This window comes from Cyanistes caeruleus, unplaced genomic scaffold (genome assembly GCF_971803275.1).
Source record: "Cyanistes caeruleus unplaced genomic scaffold, bCyaCae1.hap1.1 HAP1_SCAFFOLD_194, whole genome shotgun sequence".
NCBI classification, from domain to species: domain Eukaryota; kingdom Metazoa; phylum Chordata; class Aves; order Passeriformes; family Paridae; genus Cyanistes; species Cyanistes caeruleus.
In genome coordinates this window covers 84,236-111,283 of record NW_028255982.1, presented here as the reverse complement: position 1 = coordinate 111,283, position 27,048 = coordinate 84,236, and the positions used below count along the sequence as shown (strand labels likewise).

The following is a 27,048-nucleotide window of genomic DNA, read 5'->3' as shown; positions in this document are numbered from 1 at the left end:
AACTCTACTGTCTAATTCCTTCCCAGCTAACTGCTGCATGGGAACATGACCTTTGCTAGCTAGCCATTGCTCTCTACAGTTCTAACAATGTAATGCTGGGATTTGATACAGTTGCCCCTCAAATACCCCAGGTAAAGGGAGCTGAGTGCTTCGATTCCACGGAAACCATGAGACAGTATCAAGACAAGTATGCTGCTATGAAGGAGCACTCTTTTTTTTCTGCCATGGAGAGAGAGGACTCGCACGTGGAGGAGACCGTGGTGTTCCTGCACAGGGACTCACCCCTGACCAGAATCATGTGTGACAGGGAGCAGGAGGGCCCTGATGTTAGTGAGCAAGGTGAGGGCAAAGCAGCCCCTCTCACAGCCTGGCCCAGGGGCTGTCGGGGTGGCCAGCGTGGGGCCCAGAGCAGAGGCCAAAGGAGGCAGGAGCTGCTCAGCCAGGCCAGGGCTGGCAGCCTCCTTCCTCCTCAAGTGGGGCCCAGCTGGGCCAGGGGACAGCTGTTGGGAGCCCCGTGCCCGCAATGGCCGCTGTTCTCCAAGGCCTCCAGCCCTGCCCATCAGCCAGGCACGCAGGCAGGGACAGAGCAGCCCTTGGGGACGACGCTGCGGTCTGAGAGCCCCACAGAGCTGCTGACACCGGCTGCCATTGGCTCTGTCCCCTGCAGCATGCCTGCTGTGTCGCCGTGCAGAAGCTGACCCCTGTGCTTCTCCAGGCCCTGGCAAGTGCCCCTGTACTGCTCCTGTGCTGTCCAGGGCACCCACGGGCGTTGCTCGCGCCTGAGAGCGACCAGAACCAGCGGGGAGTGTGACAGCTCTGCTGCTCTGGGCTCGGCTGTCAGGCCAAGCCCCCGGGGCTGGGGGCAGTGTCCTTTTATGCTTGGCAGAGCCCGTAGGCTCCTGGAGGGCTGGGGGCACTGCTGCGGCCCAGCCTGGCCCAGGCCTGGGAGGCCTTTGACATTGCTCTTAGATCCTTGAAAGGATTTAAACGGTAAGGTTGCTTGGCAACTTCTTCAAGGAACAAATATTACACGATTCTTTTCAAGAAAGGGTTTATTAGTTTGGGTTCAGTTTCCCTATGGAATTCTTATGCTTCCTTAGACGATCCAGAAATTAATGAAAATCTAACATATTCCTAGGAGAAGTTTTTGAATCCACTACTTGCAGAAGTCTCTAAAGTCACTGTTTCTCTTAAACACTTCCCTTACATCTAGCTAGCTAGCTGCTCCTGTAACAGAGAGAGATGCAGTGGTTTACTTGGCTGGACATCACAACATCATGTTACACACACCAGTATACCAACACCCATTTGTTCCCTGACAGTTCCAAAGTTTCAGGCTCTTCTGGAGGTCCTGAATTAATTTTGCATGCACATCCATAGCCGTGTTCCCTCCCCATGCTCAGCATTCAGCCACAGTTACCAGGGAGCCAATGTTCCATACTCACCTCAAGCAATAAATCTACATATGTCTTCCCAACCCACTTTGTCTTCACTGAGCTCTACAGATCTACAAAATAACTTTAGGCCCTGTGCACAAAAGAAAACACAACACCAATCAATAGGGTTCAACCCTTCTGATTCGGCTGCTGCTCCCAACAATCATGAATGAACAACACGATAAAGTCAGAAGCTCTATCCTCCACGTCCCTCCTATTCTCTTCTCCCCCACCACATGTTGGCTCCAGCAGAAATGTTCCCTACTGCAGCCTGGTGTACTAAGAAAAATGAAAGGCAGCAGCTGTCTCCCTGAACATGCTGCAATCTAAATTGCAGTGAAACAGCAGCTCTTGCATTAAATGCTCAGCAGCAGGATCCCACAGCTGGCCCCAGAAGCGCTGCCTGCCAGGGGCTGAGATCTCCATTCTGACACACCCTGCAAATCAGACGGGCTGGAAGATTGCAGGGCCGTAACTGTATGAACACAGCCATACATTTCATCCGCGTTATCTAGCAAGTCTCAAGAAACAAACGTCATTTAAGCCTGTCTTGAGACTATATTCTACAAAATAGAACAAGCAATTGTTTTGGTGGCCTGTGTAATTTTTGGGGGCTGTGTATGGTTTTTTTTGTTGTTGTTGTCTTTGTTTTTAAATCGAAAATTCACTGGCTTCAGAAGAGCAAGCCCCAGATTCATTAGGATGAAGAACCGCACGGACGTATGTGGCTGACAAGAACACTCGGCATGTCTAACAGTAACACCAGAAAGACAGGAAAAAGTTAAAGGAGATAGACCTACCTGAAAGGATCCCAAATGTCTCGCTAACCTGTCTAGTGACTATTTTTCTGCTAAGCTCTAAACGTTCCTATAGCTATGAGGTAATTATCTGAAAGAAAGGAAAGGCAGAAAGCTGCTCAGCCTTTATTTTTTACCAGGACTGTCTCATGGGATTCTACCACAACTTTGACCACAAGAAAGGATGGCAAATTTTGACTACAGAGCATTCATAACCAGGCAGCATTTTTTCCTCCTTACTCAAGTCCAGTAAGGGTTTAAAAGGGAAAAATATACAAAAGGGGACTGAAGAAGTTGTGTCGTACCTCTTTAGGCACTCGTCATCTATGGAGAAGAAGAAAACTCTAGCACTTTCTGTGCGTGGTAGAGAAAGAACCCTAGACAAGTACAAAGGGGTTTTAGCATCCTAAAAGGTCCTATCAAATCCCATGGGCACGAGTTAGAGCTGTAGTGCCTCAGAGAAATGGGATACACGGAAGAGCTTTCCTGCATAGTATGCAAATAAAGCCTTCTATAAAAAGACCCCACTTTTGACACAAAAACTGACTGTGTCTTTGCCTTGTGGCCAAACTCAGTTTGGGGTTGGCCAAACCAAAACAACCCAGTCCATTTCTTGTGCTCAGCTTCTCTCTCTTCACATTCAACTTCACATCCAATGGGCTGCTGGGACTCTGGACTCCACACAGCACCAATGGTTTTCCAAGATGACTTTCCTTGCTCAGAGGTGTGCAGTGTCAGTTTCCCATTTCCTCAGTGCTGCCACTAATATTCCCACAGCATCCAACTACTACAGCCAAGTAGACAACAAATACAAATGGAACTTGCCTTTCTTGGTGCTTTGCAATTTCTGACATCTCCGGCTCATCAGCACCCTCAGAAGTGATGTCTTGGAAATGTGAATCCTCTTGCCACGTGACTTTTTCCGGTTTTATCGTTCCAAGTATGTGAGGCCCTGCAAAACCAGCAGCAAAAGAGAAAGAAAGCCAAAACCAGATTATTTCTCTGCTTGCCAGGAAAAATTCCTTCTTTCAAGTGAAATATTTATACCGGGAAAGACAGATTTAGGAAGGACAGAATCTTCTCCTCCCTGATTTCCTGAGCTGTAGTTCTGCTCCAGGATCTTCCACTTTCTTCTAGGCATCTCCTATGTATTCTTAAATATTTATCATTGCATCCAGAAGACATTGAATAGCTCCTGAATACAGCAAAAGTGTGCTGGGCTTGTTGCTTTGTGTTGTTGCATTTTAATATTTTGGATAACTCGGCACGGCTTCCTTTCATTCCTACCTGACTGTGACTTGATTAAATATTCCTTCATCTTCATTTCATAAGGCCTCACTTTATCTGAGGTTAGGACACCCCAATGATCCTTCAGTGTCATTCAGTTTCCTTTTTCTGAAGGTCCAGGAATAGAATTTGGTAACTAACAGAATGTTCATGGAGCTTGGGGTCAACTCCAGGATTTTGCTCCTCCCTCTACCTTAACACCCATTTTCCTTAAAATCCTCTTGGGCCCTAGGTAACTTGGTATGACTGCTGTGTCACCTTTTTCCTTGTTTGAGAAGTTTAGGGCACAACAAGAAGCTTTTTCACCACTCTGCAAAAATCCCAATGCCTTCTCAAGGCGTGCACCTCGAAATTCCTGAGATGCAAGCAGGAGTTAACTCTCATTAATCTCCCACAACCTTGGCAAGTAGAAATGAAGATCAAAATACTTCAGCATAATTACTAACTTCTGCTGCTGAAAATCCTCTGGATTTAATCCTCTGGATTAAAATCCTCTGACCTTCTTCACACCATATTGCTCTACAGTGCCTGCCAGAAGCTGTTCCTTAGAAATGGCTCCGTTAGGAGGGTTCTGCTGTTACCTTCTTTGATGCCCAACTCCTCTGTGTCTTCAAAGAAGGAAAACTTGAAAGCACTCGACTCCTGAGTTCCGTCGTTTTCAGGCAAAGGTCCCAGACCTTCGTCTGGGGCAGAGTCCTGCGCATCCTCTTGGTCCCAGGCTATTTCCACAGTCTTTTCCGGTTTGACCTTTGAAGGTCCAAGCAAGTCTTTTAAATCGGCAGCAGTGTCGCAGTCGATTTCTCCAGACACTTGAGGCAGTGTCTCACTCTCTTCCTTCTCCCTCTGCTTTACTGAAGAAAGGTTTTACTGAAATGAGATTGATCAAGGATGGCAACACAGCCCACGGCCTTTTCAAAGACAGCTTCCCTAAGAGCCACCTTGCTCGTCATGTCTCCCTAAACGTATCCAAGCCATTAAGGACTGGTTCACTTTCAAGGGGAAGCAGTGTGGAAATATCTGTCTAAAGGCAGCAATGAGTGTCCTTTTTAATTAGCTATGTCCTCAGGTGTCTTTTCCCTTCACAATACATGGTAACATAGAAATCAAGGATCACAGAAATGCCAAGAGCTAATCTGGGTTTTCCACAGACCTGCAAATCTCAAGGTCCCTGTACTGACCCTTCTCACCTTCACTTACAGCCACAAACAGAGGGACTAGAAAGAGAAGATGACACTACGTGCTGCTGTTAGAGGTCCGAGTTGAGGCCCGACGTGGCTGGCGGGAGCGGTTGCTCCAGCGCGACGTCCCCGACGGTGTCCCCCTGCGCCTGGGCCTCTCAGCGCTGGCTGCTGTCCTCCTGCTCCCGTCCTGCCGACTCCTGGACCGGACAGGTCGGTTTGAGGCCCGGCGTTGCAGGCGGGAGCGGCTGCGTCTGGGGGACGTCCCCGAGGATGTCTCCCTTTGCCTGCGCCTCTCAGCATTTGCTGCTGTCCTCCTGTTCCTGTCCTGGAGAGGTCGATTCGAGACTTGACGTGGCAGGCGGGAGCGGCTGCGTCTGGGGGCTGCCTGCGATGGTGCCTTCCTTTGCCTGGGCCTCTCTGCCCTCGATGTTGTGCTGCTGCTCCTGTCTCGGCGACTCCTCGACCGGGCAGGTGGACTCTGGGCCTGAGCTTCCTGGCGGGATCGGCTGAGTCTGGGGGCTGCCCGCGATGGTGTCTGCCTTTGCCTGGGCCTCTCTGTCCTTGATGTTGTCCTGCTGCTCTGGTCACAGTGACTCCTTGACCAGACAGGTGGACTTAAGGCCCGAGCTTGACAGCAGGGGCAGCTGCATCTGGGGGAAGCCTGCGATGGTGTGTCCCTGGGCCTGGGCCTCTCAGCCCTTGGTCTTGTCTCGCTGCTCCTGTCACGGCGACTCCGTGACCGGACGGGTCTATCTGGGGCCCGACTCTGCTGGCGAGAGCGGCTTCGCTTGCGGTCAGGCCCTGCACGCCTGGAATGGACCCTGTCCTCAGGGCCCATGGAGCTGCTGTGTCTTGGCCTTGATGTGCTTGGGCTGCTGCTGTCTGCCAAGGATGAGGCTGCACGCTGGGGGCTGCTGTGACTGCTGGCCTCTGGAGATGGAGAACGGGGAGCCAGAGCTGATGACACCGGGCTGCTGGTGGGGCTGATGGCCTCAGATTCTGAGAGGCCCTGAGAAGATTCCAGTCCTGACTGTCCGGTCAGGCTGGGGCCATTGAGCTCCGGCTCATCTCTGGCACCTGTAAGAGCAAACAAGAATGTCCGAGGCCTGCCAGGCCTGGAGCAGGCCATGCCCGACCAGAGCACTGCCCCCAGCCCTCCAGGAGCCCATGGGCTTTGCCGTGCCCAGCCTGGGCACTGGCCCCAGCCCAGGGACACCCGCCTGCTTTGCCTCATACCCGTGCCGAGACCAGCACAGCTCTCACACTCCCAGTGGGTTGTCCTCACTGTCAGGCCAGAGCAGCGCCTGTGGGTGCCCTCAGCAGCACAGGAGGAGCACAAGAGCAGCTCCCAGGGCCTGGGAAAACAAACGGGTTGATAGCACTGAAGACAAAGTGTCCCAGCATGGGATTGTGCAGCCCAGCACCACTGGCTCCTTCTGCTTTGAGCCCTTCCTGAGACACAGGTTCCCTGCAGAGCCCCGGGTGCAGCTTCCCAACTCACCCCTCTTCCTCTGCCTCCTCCCTGCCTCCTGGGTAAAGGCATTCCCTGGCATTGCACCTGCTGTGCCTCTCTCCTAGATCCGCAAAGGCATTGTTGTCTTCCCATGTTGGCCCTCTGATGGAGAAAGGAAAAGCTGATGTGTTTCTTCTGCCCTGCCCTCACGGAGGTAACAGGGTGACCCTGCTCTTCCTCCAATGCTTTTCCAAGTCCCCTGAGAAGCTCAAGTCCAGACTCCCTGGATGGGGCAGGGCTTGGACTGCTGGGGCAGGGCCTGGCACAGCACGGCACTTGCACCCTCCTGCCTTGTGCTCCCCACAGAAGGACACCAACCTGATGGGGGTGCGGATCCCCATGCGGAACATCTCCACAAGGAATTCCTCACTATCTCTGCAGAGGGGGCAGCTGAAGTGCAAAAGACCAGCGCGCATGGCCTGTCCCTGCAGGGCAAACAGAAGCAGTGTGAGCCAGGCCCTGGTGCTGCTGAGCACCTGCTGTGTCCCAGGCCTGAGGGCATGGCTCCCACCTGGAGGCAGTCCCTGTGGAACCAGGCTCTTTTGCACGTCGGGCACACGATGGTCTTGAAGGTCATTCTGTCCTCCACTGGCTCCATGCAGATGGGGCATTCGGTGCCCGGCTCTGGAGTCACCTGCACCATCTGCACTGGACGGTGTCCAGGGCAGAAGGACCTGGGGACAAAGGGATAGGCCTAATGAGAAAGTCTTGGTCCTTCCCCAAGGGTGGCCAGAAGGGGAGAGGAGCTACCTGTATGGGGCAATGTACTGCGTGACACAGCCGCCCTCCTTGGCACAGGGCAGGTGGAACCATCTGTTGCAGCCTTCCTTGCAGCACAGGATGGTGGCCCCGCTCTGGCCGCAGACGCAGCAGTGCTGGAATGAGCCAGGCAGCCCCATCAGCGGCAGCCTGGGGACCTCCCCAGGCAGCCCCAGGGCTGCAGGCAGGGAGCAGGATAGGGCCGCTGCTGGCGCTCAGCCCACAGAGCCAGCTGGTGAGGGGAGCTCCTGTGCCAGAGGCTCCACGGAGCTGGTGGGAGCCAGACTTTGTCCCACAGCCGGCTGCATGGCCGGCCTTCCTTGCTGGGGCTCTGGGCTAAGCTCTGGCCAGCCTCTCCTGGCACAAATCTCCCTGCTCTTTTGCCAGGCCCTCACCTTCCATGCCGCCCGCCTGACTGCAAGCTGGATATCTGGAAGGAGGAAACCCAGGAGTCCAACACATTTTTTTGCTTGCCGGAAAAGCAGCGTGGCAAAATACTGCAGAAAATGGGAAGAGCTGATGAGGACAGGGTGGCAGGGACTGCCCCTTGCAGTGCTGGAGGGAGTGCCCGGAGCCACTCACCAGGCAGAAGATGTGGGCATAGAGCCCGTATTTCTCCTGTTTGTCGCCGCAGGTGTCCGGGTCAGCCTCTGAACGGCGACACAGCAGGCATGCTGCAGGGGACAGACACAATGGCAGCGGGCGTCAGCAGCTCTGTGGGGCTCTCAGACCGCAGCATCGGCCCCAAGGGCTGCTCTGTCCCTGCCTGTGTGCCTGCCTGATGGGCAGGGCTGGAGGCCTTGGAGAGCAGCGGCCATTGCGGGCACGGGGCTCCCAACAGCTGCCCCCTGGCCCAGCTGGGCCCCACTTGAGGAGGAAGGAGGCTGCCAGCCCTGGTCTGGCTGAGCAGCTCCTGCCTCCTTTGGCCTCTGCTCTGGGCCCCATGCTGGCCACCCCGACAGCCCCTGGGCCAGGCTGTGAGAGGGGCTGCTTTGCCCTCACCTTGCTCTCTGCCATCAGAGCCCTCCTGCTCCCTGTCGCACATGGCGGCTGTCAGCGCTGAGTCCCTGTCCAGGAACGTTGCTGTCTCCGCCAGGTGCTGGTCCTCTCTCTGTGGGAGGAAGAAAAGTGATGGGAGTTTGGAGAACAGGCCCAGAGCTACGAGGGTGCTACTCCCTGGTCAGCCCTGCGTGAGCCCTGCTCCTGTCCGCCTTCTGCTCCCGTCGGCGCGCTGAGGAACACCGTCGTCTCCTCTGGATATTCCTCTGCTGATTCTGGGAAGGGAGAGGCAGGTGAGCCTGCAGCACAGGCCCAGAGGCCCGAGGTGTGGGGCCCCTCTGGTCCCTGGGCAGCTGCTTCCCTGCCTTACCTTCTCCTCCCGTTGCCAGGTCGCACTGACACACGGCCTGAGCCCAGCCTTCCCTTTTGGGGCTTTGGTCGCACGCGTCACAATGGCCACTCTGACGTCAGCATCTTGCTCCCAAGATTCACGCAGCCATGGCCTCACATGCCCGGTAGCCACTTGAGGCCACCCCCTTGGCAACCGAGGTTCTGACATGGTTCCAAGCCTTTGGTCAGCACGGAACCAGGCCAGAGACTCCTGCAGCAAGTCCAGGGTCCAATCCCAGGCTCCAGGGCAGCCATCGAGGGTGGCACTGTAGGCACAAAGGTGCTGTTCAGGCACGGCCACCCCAGGGCTCCTGCCCCTGGCAGTCGGTTGCCCAGAGAGCTTGTGCAGAGTCTCTTGCACTGCACAGATTCCAAACCTGCTCTTGGTGCACCGACATGTTCCTCTAGACCTCTCGGCAATAAACTGAGATGAACCTGATTTCATGCCCGTGCTGATCACTGTTGGGAACAGGAGATAAAGCTGGGGACCACGTCAGCTGCCTCCCAACCGCAATTCGCCTGTCATCTAATAATCTAATAACTTTGACATTTTGTATTAAAAATTTAGTATTAAGTATTAGTATTAAGCTCCTGAGAAACATCATCTTTTACACTGACTCAGCGGAAACCCAGAGAATTCCTTGGGAGTTTTCTGTGTACGTCTGACTGGAGAGGTTTCAACCGTCCTTGTCTCGGTAGTCCAAACCAGGAGGATGTTTTTCCCACAGTAAAGGAACGTTGCTAGTTTGGTCCATGTTTTCCTTCTAGCAAATATATTGAAAAAACACCGCTTCCCTAAGCACTGCCTTGCTTTTCATGTTTCCCTAAAAGTATCCAGGCCCATGAAGGAGTGGTTACCTTTCAAGGGCAATGTCTAGGTTGACTGTATGACACTGTCTCCCCTGTCATCTGCTCTATGCCCAGACATGGGTCCTGCAGCTTTAAGCTAGGCCCAGGGGATGGGGGGAAACCAGGGGTGTTCTTTTGGCTGTCTGTTCAAACACAGGTTCTCCTCCACTCTCAGCATTGATTCTTTCCCAGCAGAGATAGGGGGAGTTAAATTCTTGCTTGTAGCTAGCTTCAGTTTTGCCAGCTGAGGCAAGAAGTTGCTCAGGACTGCATAGAGCTTCCCTGCACACCCTTCATTTCCCTTTATTATGGTAAACCACCGCAATAACCTGATCAGAGATAGCCCTTTAAGGACTTTAAACGGATTGCGGCAGTTCGGCCAGCATCTTGGCTGGATCCCATGTGAGATCTTGCTTCCCTTTTCTTTTAGCCCTCTGTCTCGCCCGTCGATTCAGTTGCATCGAACCATGGGGTGTTCCATCTTCTCGGCAGCAGGGATAACTTTCAAGGAAAGACCCTTTTTCTCGAGACTGCCGTTTTAAGAATTGCTCCCAATTTTTATTTTTTACCCCTGGGATATCACACCTGACTTTTGTCAGTGTTTTGCAACAACGTATTGCAATTATTTCAATAATATATGGTAAAGGGGTATTAGGATGATAACAATAATTTTCCGGATTTATCCCAAAAGCATAAATCTCCCACCATCGATCAGATCCTTTTTCAAATTGTCCTGTTTGCACACATTCCTGTAATGCAATCTCAGTCAAATTTCTTTCAAACTTGTAACACTCTGTGCAAATCCCTCTTGGCGATCGACCCCACTTAGAATGTGTCTACCACTTTTCTTTACACACTTTACAAATGGAACATACAAAAGGATAACATTCACAATTTGGTACTGTACACAAGATTTGCATGTGAGAGTTCATCAGGGTCTCATCTCTATGTTGATGGTAGAGAGCGAGAAGTATCTGCTGAATTTTCTGGATCAGCTGAAGGTAAATCACTGGGATCAGCAGGTTTAGTCCATCGGCTCAGCACCCAGACAGGCCGTGTGGGGGTAGACACACAAAGATAACCACGTCCCTGTCGTGGTTTTAAACTAATAACTAAGAAAATTACTTACTTCTTGCTGTGAGATATGGATTAGAACAAGAGCAAAACAGGCATACAACTTAAAAGGGAAAAAAAAGAAAGTTTATTGACAAACCACAATAATAAGAACACCAGAATAAACTTCCAGAAAAACCTTTCAATCCCCTATCTACCTGTCGTTCCGATTGGGAACGGCTAGAAAGAACGACACTGGACTCTCAAGGGAGTCACAACACGAGAATTCCTTAGTTTATTGCTTCAGCTCTCTCTTATAGACAGATACGTGGAAAGTACAGAAAAGAAACTCTTATTGGCTAACAAAGTGCTACATTACCATCATTGGTCAGGGGCACTCTGCCCCCCTGACTGTCTCCTGCAAGGAGAAACAAGAGGCTGCAAAACATTACCTGCAAGGCTGTTTAGTGTCCCTGAGAATTGTTTTAATTCCTTCTCATATTTTTCCCAGAGCTGCTATTATTAGAGTTCACTCCTCCCATTTTCACATCACTCTGAAGTATGTATGGGCCATGAGTCTAGAGATAGCTTTTTAAGGATATGTTATTCAAAGGCAAAAAAAGTCTTCTTCATCTGTTTCTGTGAGCTTCACCAGAAAACAGTTTTCTCATTGCCTCTCAAGGCTTTAAATCTCTCAACAGTTTTCTCATTGCCTCGCAAGGCTTTTAATCTCCCAGCACTTCACTATACTATAATTACTCTTTACTCAAATTTACACTTTGAACACTATTCCTCTCTAGATCTTATATCATGAATTAAAGGAGTTCTTTTCAGGACTTCATTGTCCATCTCCATAGTTTTAACAGGGAGATATTTCAGCTTAATTAAAGCATCTTCTTAATTCTCTACCTTTCTTGAAGCTTCTTTTCTTTCTTGTCACTGGTAGTTTATAAAGTCTCTTTTCATGTTGATCTTTCTCTCTCTCTCTCTCCGGATAAAAAGATTAATCCGCAAGTCTCATCTGGGTAATGAAAGAGTTAACATCTTGCCCAGGCTTTTGTAGATGGTTTGGAGATCTCTGCCGAACAGGAGCTGGAGCCGTCTGTGATGGAAAGTTCCTCATGGCTGCTCTGGAGCGTGTAGTCGCTGTTCCAACCCGCTGCAAGTCCAGGGCCTCTCTCTTTCTTCACTGGGCAGTTTCTAGTGAATTAGTTACAGCAAAACCTGCAGCCGAGCCAGAGATCGGCTCGGCCCGGCCCGGGCCCGAGGAAAACCTTCCCTGGGCCCCCCCATCTCCCGGCCGGGAGACGGGGCAGGCCAGGCCCCATCCCCGCCCGGCTGCATGGCCTGGGCAGGGACGGGAGGCCTGGGGCTCCGCCACCCTCCACAGCCAGGAAACAAAGAGAACCCAGAGAGCTCTGCTTTTACATTTTAAGGTAGGGTTCACAAGTTGATCCCACTTTTCAATGGCCTAAACTGCTGTCAATTCCCAGCAATGACCGATAATTGGTCAGGAGAAAAGACTCCAAGCACTTCCCAGCAACTCCAACTCCCTTAAAGGTAAAGTAACTCCATGACAGTCCCCAATACAGTACCTTGCTGGGACCTCCCCACAGACCTGTTTTTGGATCTTTATAGCGAACCCATATTGGACTTTGAGTTTTCTCTGCTTCAGGTGCACTATGATGTACTGCTGCAGGCAAATCACTGTTTCCAACAATACACAGAAAATTTAAAACAAATAAACAACGTAATAATTGTTCTTGTGGATCTTTGATCTCCCTACATTTATTTGGATATTGTTTTAAGGTACCATTTGCTCGTTCTACTATTGCCTGACTTGTGGGGGAATGTGGAATCCCTGTTATGTGTTTGATTCCCCATGATTGCATCACCTGCTTAATTCTACTACTACAATAAGCAGGTCCATTGCCTGTTTTAATAGAACGTAGAACTCCCATGACTGCAAAACAATTTACTAAATGTCGCTCAACATTCCGTGCTTTCTCGCCAGATTGAGCTGTAGCCCAGATGTAATGACTATAAGTATCGACGGTGACATGTACATATTTAACTCTCCCAAACTCTGCAACATGAGTAATATCCATTTGCCACAACTCATTAGCCTGTAATCCTCTAGGGTTTACCCCAAGACCCAATCCACTGCCTTGAGTATGAAAACTACAAATAGGACATGCTTTGACAATAGCCCGAGCCTCCTCTAATGGTATCGGAAACTCCCAATGGAGACCTTTTGCATTTTGGTGAAAGATGGCATGAGCTTCTCTAGCTAATATCTGTGATGGGACAGGGCTATTTTGGGACAGTGAAGCCAGTCGGTCTGCCCTAGCATTTCCTTCTCCTAAACCCACATGCCATTTGTGGCTACGAATATGGATAATAGCAAAGGCAGCCATCCTCAATTTTACTGCTCTTTGAAGTTGCAAAAACAGTTCATATAAACGAAGGTTTCTTACTTCCTTTATGTCTGCATTTTCAGTACAGTCACTCACTCCTGCAACGTATAAAGAATCAGTTACCACATTAACAGGACCCTTAAACTGCACCAAAAGCCAAACAACAGCGACTAATTCCAGAATTTGTAATGTATCCTCCTTTTGAGCTGGAATAGGATGATGGTTCCATTGTCCTTGTGAATCTTGCCATATAGCAGCAGCTGTACGAGATTTCTTTCCAGCATCAGTGAACACACTTGATGCCCCTGCTGTTGGCACAAATGATCGTTTGGGCTTCTCAATCCAATTCTGCTGGCCTATCCATCGTAGTGGTATTCGAGGCACTTCCTCAGTACTGCCCACACTGCTGTTGTCAAGCAATGCTTCTTGCAGTGTCGAACTGTGAATTAAATACCAATCTAAAGTGTCCTTTTTTATTGCTATCTGAATTTCAGCTGGATCTGCACCCATAATTTGCCACAATCGCTTCCGCCCTTGTTTTATCCAATTTGCTAAAATTTCAATTTTTTGAATTAAAGTATGTCTCTGTAGTAGTGGTGGCAACAACCACTCTAATACCCATATGTTGAAAGACCCCTGAGCTGTTCACCAGTCTTCACAGAAGTAATTGTGAATGCCGTTTATTTCTATTATTAACACACCTTTTATAGGGTTCTACAGGGTTTGCGGGCAGAGCAAGCTACTATTGGCTAACACACACAGGTTTACATTCTTATCCTTGTACACAAGGATATTGTTTTGCTTTACTCTCTCTTCTGCAGGCAAGTTTCAAGGATTTTAGCCCTTAATATCACGACTTATTTCAAAGGCTGGTTTGTGCATACAGGCCTTTACTAATATATAAAATATAGCAACAATTCCCCCTTTCTCTTTTTGCACAAACCAGGCTTTGGATAAGATAACACACAACTTAGGCTGTCATCCCAATTAACACTATAAGTAAAGTCCGTCCCCCTTCTAGCACAAGAGACCTCAACCATCCGGTGTTGCCCCAGCTGGCGAACCAGCTTCCAGTGGGGTCACTATCTTCCTCCAGGGCATGTAACCCATCTTGTAGCTGTTGTAGTTGCTTATGGATGGAAGCTGAATGATCAGTAAGATCCAAGCAGCACATGCCTTCAAGCTCCCCACAACCACGTCCCTGTGCCAAGAGCAAAAGGTCCATTGCAGCTCGATTTCATAATACTGCATGATGTACACTACTCACATTGGCTGAAAGCTCACTTAATATTGTGGATGTTAAGTTCAATCCTTCCTTAGTCTAACAAGCGAGCCTTTTTAGGGTGGCTAAACTTTAATTCATTCAAGCTTCGCTTTGACTGTTTGATGTTCTTCATTTTGCTAGCTATATTCAACAATTGGTGTTAGCTTGGGTGGAACAAGGTTATGTTTCCCAAGATAACAGGGTCTTCTATGTGGACTAGCAGGAATCCCATTCCATGCCCTATCCCCACAGATTAGGAACATGGAACTAGGTAATCGCTTTGGTAATTGTCCTGTGAGATTGCACCACGAACAAAGGCTTTACTTTCTATGGTAGTAACGAGATCAGCTATAGGGTTGACTGCAGCTCAGAGCTACATTACTTTGTTGGAATGACTTTTTGTCGGGGGTTCAAACATTATCCATCCACCTGAGGTATTGGTGGAACTTAACAAATCTAATTCTTCTGAGGGTTGTAACATTGAGAACGTTGGTAATTTTTTGCTTGCCAACAGGCTTCAGGTTGTCTTAATGTGAAGCCAACAGTGCAATTGCACTCTTGCAACATTGCCAATCGATTCAGTTGAGTCTCATTACTAATTAAATCTTTAAATGCTGGAGGATCCCATTCAGGGACTCCTATGAGACAGGTGCGAAAGGATCTCCAGGTGTGGCTAGGCTTAGACACATTGACTTTTGGCCAGTTCAATGTGCCAGTGACCCACATGTTCTGCCTCTTTTGGATGTTAGTTAGCAGACAGTTGGTTGGGACTATACACAACACAATTACCATAAGCAGTTTGTTCCATGCAAATGACACCATATTTGCAAACTTACAGCTAAAACGCCAATCGTTAAATGAACCTTCAAAGATGCTTACACTAGCTCTTGAAGGGGGAATACTTATACTTTATACTAACATAACAATTACTACACAGGCTAAACTCTTTATCTTAACCTATTATATAACTACTTTTAACACACGTGCTTTGGTATATATGTAGTCTAAGCGTGAAAGCAATTTGCTAAAAGGGTAAACACACAACTACAATTTGCTTTATATACAGTTAAATGGAGTCTCTACACTTCTTAGATCTTCTACAGAATTTCTCTAACACGATTCAGTCCTGGAACGTTCACTGCTCCCGTGATGTCAGCTGGCAGCTGATGGGTGACTGAGGGTTTTGATGTTCAAGGTTGTTCTTCAGATCCTTCTAAATCTTAAAACAAAGGATACCTGAAAAATTGGTAGAGACATAACATCATAGTAATGACATAAAAGTTCTGTTGGCAACTGTCTGTGTAGTGTTCAGACACAACTGTGTCCTGACAGGTCCACTTCTGATCCATGTCTGGAGTACCAAGGCCGTGTGATGACTTCTCTGTTCACTGGATCTCATGTGTTCAGAGACAGACAGTCTGGTCAGATGGACAGGTGACCTTTTTGAACCTGCCAACAAAACACAGGCACTTCTCTCCTTGAAGTTAATGAATTACACTAATCAAATGTTTTTAGGGCATCCATTTCCCCTGTTTTCTTAAAAAAAAATAAAATGAGATGTACTTCTGTTATAAACATCAACAGCAACACAAAACCATATACACAATTAATAAGAACTTATACCAGTTAAAAATCAATTAAATCATAAACATTATTAATAACATATGTAATATAAAACTACTATTAATTACTAAAACACTGCACTAGCATCCCATAGTTAGCAAGCAAACAGAAACAAAACAATCAGTGAAGGATTGGGTAATCACCTCCGGAAATGATTCTCCAAGCCCACTTCAAAACTGATCCAGCTGTCATATCAACAGGGTCAAATTGCTGAGTCAAAAAGTGACTCAAATACTGATTTGGGACAGAAAACATCTGGATCTGATGGCAAACATTCCCTCCAGGTAAAGTCAAGGCTTGGCCAGGGCCTGGCTTTAAACTGGAAAGATGCCTCTTAACATATTTCTAGAACAAGGTTCTCAATAGTAGCAGCTATGAGATGCTCACAGCACAGCAAACTGTTAAAATACATTTGTACAAATCAAATGATCAGAAGCCTCAGGTACCAGACCAATTAAACCATGCAGCAGTTGATTTAATCTGAAGCCTCTCCTATGGCAGCTGATCCTCAGCAATGATACATCTTCTTAAAATTCTGGAAACACTGAAAAATAAGAAAGCTATAACAAACAAAACTGCAGAGATTGCAACAACCAATAGAACTCCTGATGAAGTCAAGGGTGTCACAGACTGCATTCCCTTCTATCCACAAGCAGGTGTTCACCAGTGTTCCATCACTGCTGTTTCAGTTGTGGCTGTCTTCATATCTCTAGGAAAATAACTATACTTTGCAGTTTAAACAAGTGTCTCCCATAAAACACAAAACAATTTAAATTAAACAATATTTAAACCTAACAATAATTATATATGATAAAAGGAAATAACAAACTTAACCTTAAAAGAATATCTAAGTTAGAAAAATTAACTTAAAAACATTCAAGCCTAAACATTATAAAACTTAACTATCCTTAATTCTATTAACACTTAATCTATATTAAATAAAATCATAACTTAATATTATTCTGTTAGTACAAAAAGGCAACTAAAAGTTTGATATATACTTTTTAAACACAATATAACAGTAACATGAATTCACTATAAAGATTATAAGAATGTAACAAATATATCACAATTCTATGTCATCTAGCTTTGAGAATAACTCACAATAACTGCAAATGTTACTAAAAGTACTTATTCATAACAGGAATTTGCCTAGTATATGCTTAAATTGGTTAGGATTTGAAAGTGCAGCTTTTCTAGAGAAAAACCACAACACAGGATTTGGCGAGTTGCCATCCAGCTTTGTAGCACTTTTCAAAAGTACTACATTTACATTTTTTCAGAAACATCAAGTCCAATTCTTAAACTAAAACCCAAAGTCCAAATTGGTGTATATGCAGTTATATGTGCTTTATATAACAAAAGGACTCACATTAAAATTACCTTATTAAAATTGTGGAAAAAACAAGCAAATAGATAATATATACTTTAACTTGTCTTGTACAGTAAAGTTCTCTTAACTAATTATTTTTTAAACCATAAATCTCTTCTGTAGATAACATTAATTGGAAGGTTTTCCTAGAAGCTGTAAATCACACCATGTTTAAACCTTAGGTTCTAAAACCAATTATTGCAAGGCAACTTCTGTTAAACACTTTTTCTCTTTTTTTTTTTTATTTTTTTTTCTTTTTTTTCTTTTTTTTTCTTTTTTTTTTTTTTTTCTTAAACGTTCAAAGAATCACAATAACTTCTCTAGTGAAATCCTAAAAACTGCAATTGCATAAACTCATAATTACTTAAAACACAAAATTAACTCTACAATGGCATATAAAAACATTTTGAAAACCCAATAAATTATGACTTTTTAACAAACTGGGTATTATCTGGGTGCTTCTTCTTAGAGAGGGAGCAGGGGGGGTGAGCTGCCCACTCTGCTGCTGCTGCAGCTCTGCTCTTATCTTCCTTCACATTCTCTACATACTCTTGCAGCGAGGAAAACGGAGAGAAAGGGAAAGAAAAACCTCACAAAGTTAACTTTAACAAATGCAGTTTTTTCTCTCAATCTCTCGTGTTGTTTGCCGATAGAGGAAAAAAGGGCACGATTTTACAAAAGCAGGCGATGTTACACGAAAAGTCTCTCAGGCCAGGTGCTAACAACAGCGATCATTGCAGCTTATCAGCGTGGCCTTGGAACTTTTCTTGCGCTGCTTCTGCCCCCAGGGTGCCTTTGTTCTCACAGAGCCCACCTCTGTGCTCCCCCATGTCCCCCTGGTTCGGGTGGAAACCAATCTAAATTTGGCTTCTTTTCTTCCAGGGTGGTAAAGATGGAACTTTAATAAGATTGTAATGCTAAAAGTGACTCCAAAAATGAAGCAAATATTTCTGGATGTATCACATCCTGCCATAACTGAACAGATTCTGTTCGTTGTTTCAGCGTTCGCTGTGGAACTTTTTTTTTTTTTTTTTTTTCTCTTTGACTCTTCCTCCCTCTCTCCATGGGCAGCATAGATAGGAGTGCTTGTCCAGCAGTGGGACGTAAAGGCATCTGCCGCTGTGACACAGGTAGAATTACGGGGCTCACAGCCTCAGCATATCTCGCTTTTCTGTCTTTTAAGGTATTAATTACAATCTGCCAAGTTCAACCGAGAGACGCAGTGTCCTTGCTCTTTTCTGTAATTGCCATTTCCCATATCAGAGCCGACATACCAGTCCATTCTTGCACCGCAAAAAGCGGTGTGAGCACTGCAAATGCCCATGACAATTAGCCCATATAATGAGCATATCCAGGTCCTTTTCCTGGGCTGCTTCGCCTCGTTTAACGAGGATGCAGAGAGGCAGTTTATCTGCCGCCGCAAACTCTGCCTCCATGCTGACGGCCACCTGCAAGGGGGAAGGTTGCGACCCTTCTACCACGCCCTTGCCTTCCTGGGCCCCCCCCAGCAGCCTGACTTTCCACGTCCTACCGCTCAGCGTTTCACCGCACTCAGGCTGCCTATCCGGTGCCGATCCAAGCCCGCGACGTCTAATGCCCAGATCCACTCCGCTGACTCCAAAGCCCCTCTGCCCGCAGGGGTGTCCTTGGTCGGAGCGCCAGATGTTGAAAGACCCCCGAGCTGTTCACCAGTCTTCACAGAAGTAATTGTGAATGCCGTTTATTTCTATTATTAACACACCTTTTATAGGGTTCTACAGGGTTTGCGGGCAGAGCAAGCTACTATTGGCTAACACACACAGGTTTACATTCTTATCCTTGTACACAAGGATATTGTTTTGCTTTACTCTCTCTTCTGCAGGCAAGTTTCAAGGATTTTAGCCCTTAATATCACGACTTATTTCAAAGGCTGGTTTGTGCATACAGGCCTTTACTAATATATAAAATATAGCAACACCCATATCTCCCCTGTTTTCTTCTGTTGTTGCGTTAAGGCGCCGATGAGATGTTGAGGTCCAAACCATACAGTAAGGTTAATGTCCAAGTCTGGATCTCAGCTACGAACAACACCTGTCTGGATACAGGCCATTATTTTATTGAGAGCTTCTTGTTGTTCACTGGTGACCTGTATAGGTGCTGTAGGATCAGTACCCTTTAACAAAGGTCGTAAGGATTGTAAAAGCTCATTAGGAATACCCACAACAGGTTTAAGCCATTGTAAATCTCCTAGCAATCGCTGAGCATCATGAACAATATGAAGTGACATGTTTAATGACAGTTTCTGAGGGGCAACATACTGCTCAGATAAAGTGCACCCGAGATATTTCCATGGGGACGACAGCTGTATTTTCTCAGGTACAACAAGCAGTCCATTCTGAAGTAGTTGTGTTTGAATGTCTTTAACTTGTTTATCTGCAAAAGGTTGTGACTGAGCAAAAAGAATATGGTCCATATAATGATAAATAATAGTTGTAGGCCACTGAACACGTAGTGGCTGCAAAGCATTATCAACATCAAGCTGGCACAAGGTAGGAGAATTACGCATACCTTGTGGTAAAACTGTCCATTCAAATCTCATGTCTGGTTCTGCTCGATTTAATGAAGGCAAGGTAAAAGCAAATCTGCAAGTATCCTGTTCATGCAGTGGGATAGTGAAAAAACAGTCCTTTAAATCAATTATTAACAAGGGCCAATCTTTTGGCAACATTGCAGGCTTGGGCAAACCGGGTTGTAGCACCCCCATTGGCTTCATTTGTTCATTTACTGCACGTAAGTCGATATTTCCCAGACTTCTTTTTTATAACAAAAATAGGGGTATTCCAAGGACTTGTTGACAACTTTAAATGTCCTTGTTGATATTGTTCCAGCACTAATTGATGAGCTTATTGCAGGCTTTCCCTTTTTAAAAGCCACTGTTCAACCCATACTGGTTCCTGAATTATCCATTTAAGTGGGAGTGGGAAAGTCCAAACAATGGCCTCTATTCTAAAGGGTGCTTACTGGTCAAAATAACACCAAGTTGTGACAAAATATCTCTCCCTATTAGACATTGAACCTTGTCTGATAATGGGACAATTGACAAAACAGAACTGATGACCTTCCCATCTAATTGAATCTGGATTTGTGGAGACTTTTTCACTAAAGTTAAGCCTCCAACCCCTGTAACAGTAACCGTACTAGGCAACAAAGGCCATTCCTGGGGCCAATACTGTGGAGCAACAATGCTTGAGTCCACTCCAGTATCCAATAATCCTTCTAATTGATGGGATTCTCCGTTATGATTGAGAACAACTGTTTGCTTGGGTCGAGTATTTAAGTCCAGAGTAAGTAATGTAAGTCCTCCTGTAGAACCAAATCCACCTGTAACCTGTCATTGATTTTTCAATGGTGTCAACTGATGGGTATATTGCGGTAGTGGCACCAATTGTGCAATTCCCTGTCCCTTATCAATTCTGGCTGGTGGTGCCAGCGTATATGCCATGATATATATTTCACCAGAATAGTCCACATCAATTACTCCAGGTAAAATAAACAGTCCCATTAGACTAGCAGATGAATGTCCCAACACTACTGCACCCACAGCTTTTCCATTTATTATCACTGGTCCAATAATTCCCGTGGGAATCTTGTAGGGCTGGGATGTCAATAAATCCACAGTCACTGAGGCTGCCAGGTCCAGGCCGAGGCTCCCTACTGTGGCAGGCTGGAGGGAAGTTGAAGCACTGATGTTCTGGCAGCTGCTATTTGTGTCCTGGCGCGGCGGCTCCTCGCGCTGGCCTTCCCACTTCCCGATCGCCGGCGGCAGACATTATCAGCGTGGGTATTGGACCGACACTGATTGCCCCAAACAGATGGCACAGTACATTCCTTCCAAATATGTCCAAGGTTGCCACAGCGAAAATGTTTGAGTCGGGAGGCTGGAATCCTGCCATTGTTGGTTGTAGCCGCTTGTAGGGGTGCAAGAGCTGCTAAAACCTGACTCTGAGTAGCTGCAGCCTGCTTTCTAACCCTTGCCCTAGTTCTTTAATTGCCTGGACTAATATTGCCTGTGAGCCCACCGGTATATTAGACATCCTTTCTAATGCCTCTTCAATAGTCCAGTTAGCATTTAGGGAATTTAAAACTGACCTGGTTGCTGCATTACAACTTTGTAAGGCACATGGTTTTAATAATGCTCCCCTCATATATTCAGGAACACCTGCCCGCTCTATAGCTGCAGCCGCTTTATCAATAAATGCTCCAAATGGCTCATCTGGCCCTTGTTTAATACCCATATAAGATGGAATACCTCCTGGCTCCTTAATCCGATCAAATGCAGCTTGCACTAACCGCATCCCTTCTCTCAACTTGGGTAGCCCCAGAATAGCTTGTGCTTCCACTTGACTATATGCTCCTAATCCTGTAAGTTCTTCCAAAGTTAGCTCATGCAGTGGATCACCTGCCTGTCTTTGCACATTTACACTTTCTTGACAATAAGCTTGCCGCTGTGCATTAAACAACAACTGCTGATTGTTATGAATTCCCTCAAGAGAGTGATATGGTTCAATCAGAGAAGAGTTTTATTAATCACAGCAAGCAAGCAATAAGCAATAGATCAGTGCTGGGCGACAGGGGAGCAGGAGAATTTCCGCTCCACGCAACTGCCGCACCGCTGGTTTCCGTACTCCCCCTTTTAACCCGGCTTCCGGGTTACGTGTCCTTTCTCTGGCGTCTCTGCCCATGTGTCTCCGGTTGCTAGGGGGTCTTTTTTCTGCCTTCTGGTGGTCGCGGGATGAAGATCATAGGTCTTCCTCAGTCTTATCCTTTTGACCTTTCTTCACTGTTTTCTGTTAAGGCTTATCTTTGGTGACTTTCTGGAATTCAAGAAAGCTCGCAAGGCTGTTAGTGATTTATGCAAGCGTCAGTGGCAACCTTCAACCTCATCCTGATTCCACAAAGCATAGTTTTGCAAAGCATCGTATCTATATGTTCAGGCGAACAAAAGGGTCTCTGCTTATCACAATCCCCCCCTTTTTCTATGCCTTACTTTTGTTCGCTAAATCTTTGTAGTTCTCTTTTACTTAGTTCTAAATAATCTTCTGTCTCTTCCCCATTTAAGGTTTCATATTTAGCTTGTATTAACATAAGGTGAGCTGCTTCTAACTTGCTTTTCATGATGCTAATGATTTTTTTGAAAATGCAAGGGCCAAAAGTAAGTCCTAAAATTAGTCAAATTAGCGGTCCCGCTATGGTAGATAGCAGAGTTGTTAACCAGGGAGAATAGTTAAACCAGGATTCGTACCAACTTTGTTGCATTTCTTGTTCTCTCTTTCTCTTTTCCAGTCCTTCCCGTAATTTGGCCATAGTTTCTCTTCCTACCCCACTTTTGTTTACATATACACAGCATTCTTCCCTGATCGCAGCACATAGGCCCCCTTGCTGTAAAAATAATAGATTTAATCCCCTTCTATTTTGCAAGGCCACCTCAGCTAGCGAGTCTAGGGAGTCTGTGAGGTCTTCTATAGATTTATCGATTCTTCTTAAATCCTCATCTACTGAAATTCTAAGCTCTCTGAACCCCTGGTGTTGATTCGCTAAGGATGCTATACCTGTTCCTAGTCCAGCTCCTTCTATGCCTAGCAATATGGCTACTGTTAGTGCCATGAGGGGTTCTCGCTTCACCAAATGATGTTCTGGGTTTTGGTATTGTGTATACACATATTCTTCAGAATGATAAATAATCCGGGGAACTATTATAACCTGTATGCAAAATTCGTAGGTTTCATTAAAGGCTATTATAGAAACACATGGGGTTACTCCTAAGGTGTTACAAACCCATTTAGTATTAGCTGCTGGAATCAGCCACTGAGCTGGCTTGCGAGGGTCCTTAATCTGCATTTTTGTCTGACATAAATGATTCTTATCTGGGGGCACATTTCCTAGACATTTTCCTTTTCCAGTGACTCGAGATAATGTTATTCCTGGGGTATCTTCTCTTCCTGTTTTCCATAAGCAGGCAGCAGGATTGGTACCGTTTACCCTTTTTGGTTCTGCTATGGAGCCTATGGCTTCATAAAAGGGTGGGTTAATGTTATAGCATAACCAACATTCCCTAGTTAAATTTGGGTGTGTATTATTTAACGCTTTAAAGGTAGCCTGTAAAATTTTCCAAAGGGCTTCGTTTCCATATTCTTGGGGTATCCCTACCGTGGTTGATACTTGGAACTTGCTATTTTCTAGTTTTTCTGAATGGTTATTCTGATCCCTTACTTTGGGGTCTACTGCTCCCCACACCACTGGATTTGGTCCCACAGATCTCGAATCATGGGGAACCACCTCTTCCTTTATAAGAATGTGCATTCCCTGATCTTTTCCAGGTTCCCATACCCTGAGAGCCCAAGTTCGTCCCAATAACCACGCAGGGTCTTGGGATTGTGTGATATTGATATAGTGAAATTTGCAAGTCCCAACATACATTACTGCCCCCGAGGGATCTGTCCTGGGCTTTATACATCCGTGTGGACCCCTTTCAACCTTTAGATGCTTATCTGGGTTCTGTACTTTCCACCGCATGGAAATTGTTTCACAGCCCCAATATCTACAATAAAATTCACCAGGATAATTACAATATCCTCTGCCTGGATTAGAAGCTGGGCACATATATAGTACCTTACGCCCGGGCCGTTTATAACTAGTACCCTTCCACTTAATGAGAGAGTCTAGTGTAACTTGAAAGCTGGGGGCTTCAGAGGTGATCTGTGATTGGATAATGACCTGGTCTTCCCATCAAATTAAAGACCAATTGAAGGGTTCGTGAGTCTTGCTTGTACAAATGTTAAATGTTAAAAAATGTGCTGATTAAGATTATAAATGTTACTGACTTCTTTAATGAGCATTGGCTTCCCCTGCTATAATAGAGGCTTTTCTTTTGTGAAGTGTCAGTTTGGATTCCCCTGAAATTATTTTGCTGGGTTGTCTCATTCCCACTCTTGTGGCATTTCCAGGACCATGACCTTTTGGTCCCATGTATATTGGAGTGTTTCCCTCCACAGTTTATTACTCTTCTGCCTCTGCCGTCGTCGACCCGGTTGCCGCGGGACACGGGGTGTACCATCTTCTCGGCAGCAAGAGTACTCTTCAGGAGGGGAATTACTCCTTCTTTTACTGATTCTTTGTATGTATTTTTCCCAACTTTTATGTTTTACTAAAGGGGTATTGCACCTCAATTCCTGGAGCCACCGTCTGCACAACCCAGCTACTATATTTGCTACAAAAGGCGCAGGTTCGTTTGGATGGTAACAATAATACGAGGGATTGACTCCTTTAGAGTAGATGGCCCACCACTTCTCTGATCCTGTCTCAAACTCTCCCGCTCGTATTCTGGTTACTAGGGCCCAATCAGTGAGTCTCCTCTGGGCAGTGTAGCAAGATCTACACAGCCCTCTTGGTGGGTAGCCTATATGACCGTGGGTCCACCAATGTTCTTCACATATTATACATTTAAAACAGACAAAAGGGTAACAATCTCAGCATAAAGCACAGCCTATTTTAACACTTCTATTATATATTTCCTCACCACTAGATGGAGGTATTTTATATTCTATATGGAATATAGAATATAGCCTTTATGGAGTTTACTATTCATAAATTTCTAAGCAAGTTAATAGTTCTTAGATGTTATTTTGTTCGGGATATCTTAAGTTTCAAATCCCCAGCCGGGCTAACCACTTCCCAGTTATTAGCTTTTGGTGGCTTCACAGGTCCTTTTATTCGACTCGCATGTGTCCAGCCTTTCTCTGCTGTTTGGACTGCAGAATCACTTGTTAGTAGGACTTGATACGGTCCCTCCCACTTCGGTGTTAGGGGATTCTCTTTCCAACTTCTTATCAGCACCCACTCTCCGGGTTGTACCTGGTGTAATATAAAATCCAATGGTGGTCTTGGAGCTAGCATCCCTTTTTCCCACAATGCCCTTTTGAACTTCATTAATTTTATTAAGTACTTATTGATGTATTGATCACTCACGTTTGGATGTGTTTGAACTTCCTCTATATTATAGGGCATACCGTATAACATCTCAAAAGGGGAAATTCCCAAATCTGCCCTTGGCTGGGTTCGAATATTCACAAGGGCTAGTGGAACACGCTTAACCCATGATAATTTCCTTTCCATCACCAGCTTGGTAAGTTGCTTTTTTATTTCCCCATTCATCCTTTCTACTCTTCCAGAACTTTGAGGGTGCCAAGGGGCGTGTTGTTCCCACTTTATTCCTAATGCTTCTGCCACCTCTTGAGTTATTTTTGATATAAAGTGGGGACCTTTGTCAGAGTCTATTGTCTCTGGTACTCCATATCTAGGGATTATTTCTTCTAATAACACCTTTACAACTGTTTGTGAAGTTTCCCTAGATGTTGGGAAAGCTTCTACGAAATGGGTGAGATGGTCTACTAGGACCAGGAGATATTTAAGTCTCCCTACCTTTGGTAGTTCTGTGAAATCAATCTGAATATTTGCAAAGGGTCTTTTTGCCAGGGGTCTCCCTCCATACGGTAATTTTCTGAGATTTTTCCTATTCGTTCGTAAACATGGGAGGCAGCTTCTAGTAATTTGCTTAGCTAAGTCTCGGATACCTGTGCTCATATACCTTGCAGCAAAATAGTCTGTTAACCCCTGTGCTCCCCAATGTGTCCTTTGATGTATTTTTTCTAATATTCTTTGAGCTATGGCTTTTGGTAGTACTTCCCGGCCATCTGGGAGAAACCATCTCCCCTCTGGGTTTTCTATTGCTCCTGTCTCTGGGAGTTTTAACCTCTCTTCCTCAGTAAATCTACTTCTTAAGTCACTATCCCTATGTTTCAAAATTTCTTCATGCCCCCCTCTTTCTTTTAGGACCATGGTTCGTAATGCCGCTCGTTTCGCCTCCTGGTCGGTGGCATTATTTCCTCTACTCCTCCAGTCCATTCCCTTCTGGTGTCCTTTCAAATGAACCACTGCCAACCTTTTGGGCCCTCTCAGGGCTTTTAATACTGCAATTATCAGTTTTTGATGAACTAAATCTTTCCCTTGGGAGTTTATTAAACCTCTTTCTTCCCACAGTTTACCGATCGTATGCACCACTCCATAACTATATCTGGAATCTGTATATATTGTCCCCTAGTTTCCTTCTAGTACTTTCAATGCCCTTAATACTGAATACAATTCGCAGGCTTGGGCTGACCAAGATTTTTCTAATGGACCTGTGTCACGATCCGCAAGGTGGGATTCGTGATGTGCCGGTCTTAGAGTACAAAAGATTATCAGCAAACCAAGGACTTAAACAAGAAAACACAGTTTATTGAGTGCTCATCAGCACTAATATGCGATAGAGGGAAAGAAAAGAGAAAGCAAAGTATAGGGAAAAGAGAGTAAGGGGATTATAGCTACCAACGTCGAAGTCCACTCAGCCGTCCAACGACGCAGAGTGTTCTGTCCGTTGGGGAGATCTCAAAGGAAGGTAAGTTTGGGGTATAATTTTATAGTCTTTTGCATAGCGAGGGGCGCAGGGCCAAAACCAGATGAGATTGATGATCATTTGTGATGAAATTCCATTGCGCAGGGAGCAGGTGTAGGGTACAGAGCGATCCATGTCTTGCAAGTCTTTGCTCACCAGCAGGAACAAGGACAAGGTGTTGTGGAAAACCCATTGCACAGGGTACCAGGCACAAACCTCTGCTCACCAGCAGGAATGAGAGCCATGAGTCATGGAAAACCCGTTGCGCAGGTTACCAAGCCTCTGCTCACCAGCAGGAACGAGAGCAGTGTACCGTGCAACCACCTGCAAACAATCACTGAGCAAACATCCATCTCAGCTAGGCCCAAACCCCCAAACCAAGTCCCTTGTGATATTCAGGGTCTCAGTCTCTGTCCTTGAGACGGTTGTGAGACAGATGAGGGAATCTTCGGACCGTCTCTTACACCACCCCGTGGCTCACAATCGTCGAGGTCTTTCTGCATGATGTTGTAGTGCTGCTGCAGAATTCTTCTCTGAAGTCTTCAGGACTCATTACAGTTGGTAGCATATCCCAGAAAAAACAGAGACAGGTAGTAGGGAAAAGATAAGGGACAGGAAAAGGAAAAAGAAAAAACAAAA

General features: G+C 46.1%; 1 protein-coding gene across 4 annotated transcripts; it reads right to left on the bottom strand.

The window, feature by feature from the left end:
- Positions 1–1,037: 1,037 nt before the first annotated feature.
- LOC111946042 (uncharacterized) lies at positions 1,038–8,704 on the bottom strand. Of its 4 annotated transcripts, none has more exons than XM_086874346.1 (16): positions 8,343–8,704; positions 7,976–8,247; positions 7,556–7,647; positions 7,369–7,470; positions 6,965–7,089; positions 6,726–6,888; positions 6,533–6,639; positions 6,203–6,316; positions 5,938–6,056; positions 4,708–5,778; positions 4,102–4,387; positions 3,059–3,185; positions 2,539–2,610; positions 2,237–2,324; positions 1,446–1,527; positions 1,038–1,227 (listed from the first exon to the last, which is right to left on the bottom strand). In XM_086874346.1, the coding sequence occupies exons 2-10, from the start codon at positions 8,016–8,018 to the stop codon at positions 4,754–4,756; spliced, it is 1,890 nt and encodes a 629-aa protein (XP_086730472.1). In that variant the 5' UTR covers positions 8,019–8,247; positions 8,343–8,704; the 3' UTR covers positions 1,038–1,227; positions 1,446–1,527; positions 2,237–2,324; positions 2,539–2,610; positions 3,059–3,185; positions 4,102–4,387; positions 4,708–4,753. The 4 variants fall into 4 exon arrangements, with proteins under 4 accessions (XP_086730472.1, XP_086730473.1, XP_086730474.1 ...); XM_086874347.1 differs by having other exon boundaries at positions 4,102–4,371; XM_086874348.1 differs by lacking the exon at positions 2,539–2,610.
- Positions 8,705–27,048: the final 18,344 nt, after the last annotated feature.

Coding starts and splice junctions, on each gene's coding strand:
- LOC111946042 (XM_086874346.1), bottom strand. CDS start 8,018: ATGTGCGACAGGGAGCAGGAGGGCTCTGATGGCAGAGAGCAAG. Junction 7,090..7,368: donor TCAGGCGGGCGGCATGGAAG/GTGAGGGCCTGG, acceptor GGCTCATTCCAG/CACTGCTGCGTCTGCGGCCA. Junction 6,889..6,964: donor CAGTACATTGCCCCATACAG/GTAGCTCCTCTC, acceptor CTTTGTCCCCAG/GTCCTTCTGCCCTGGACACC.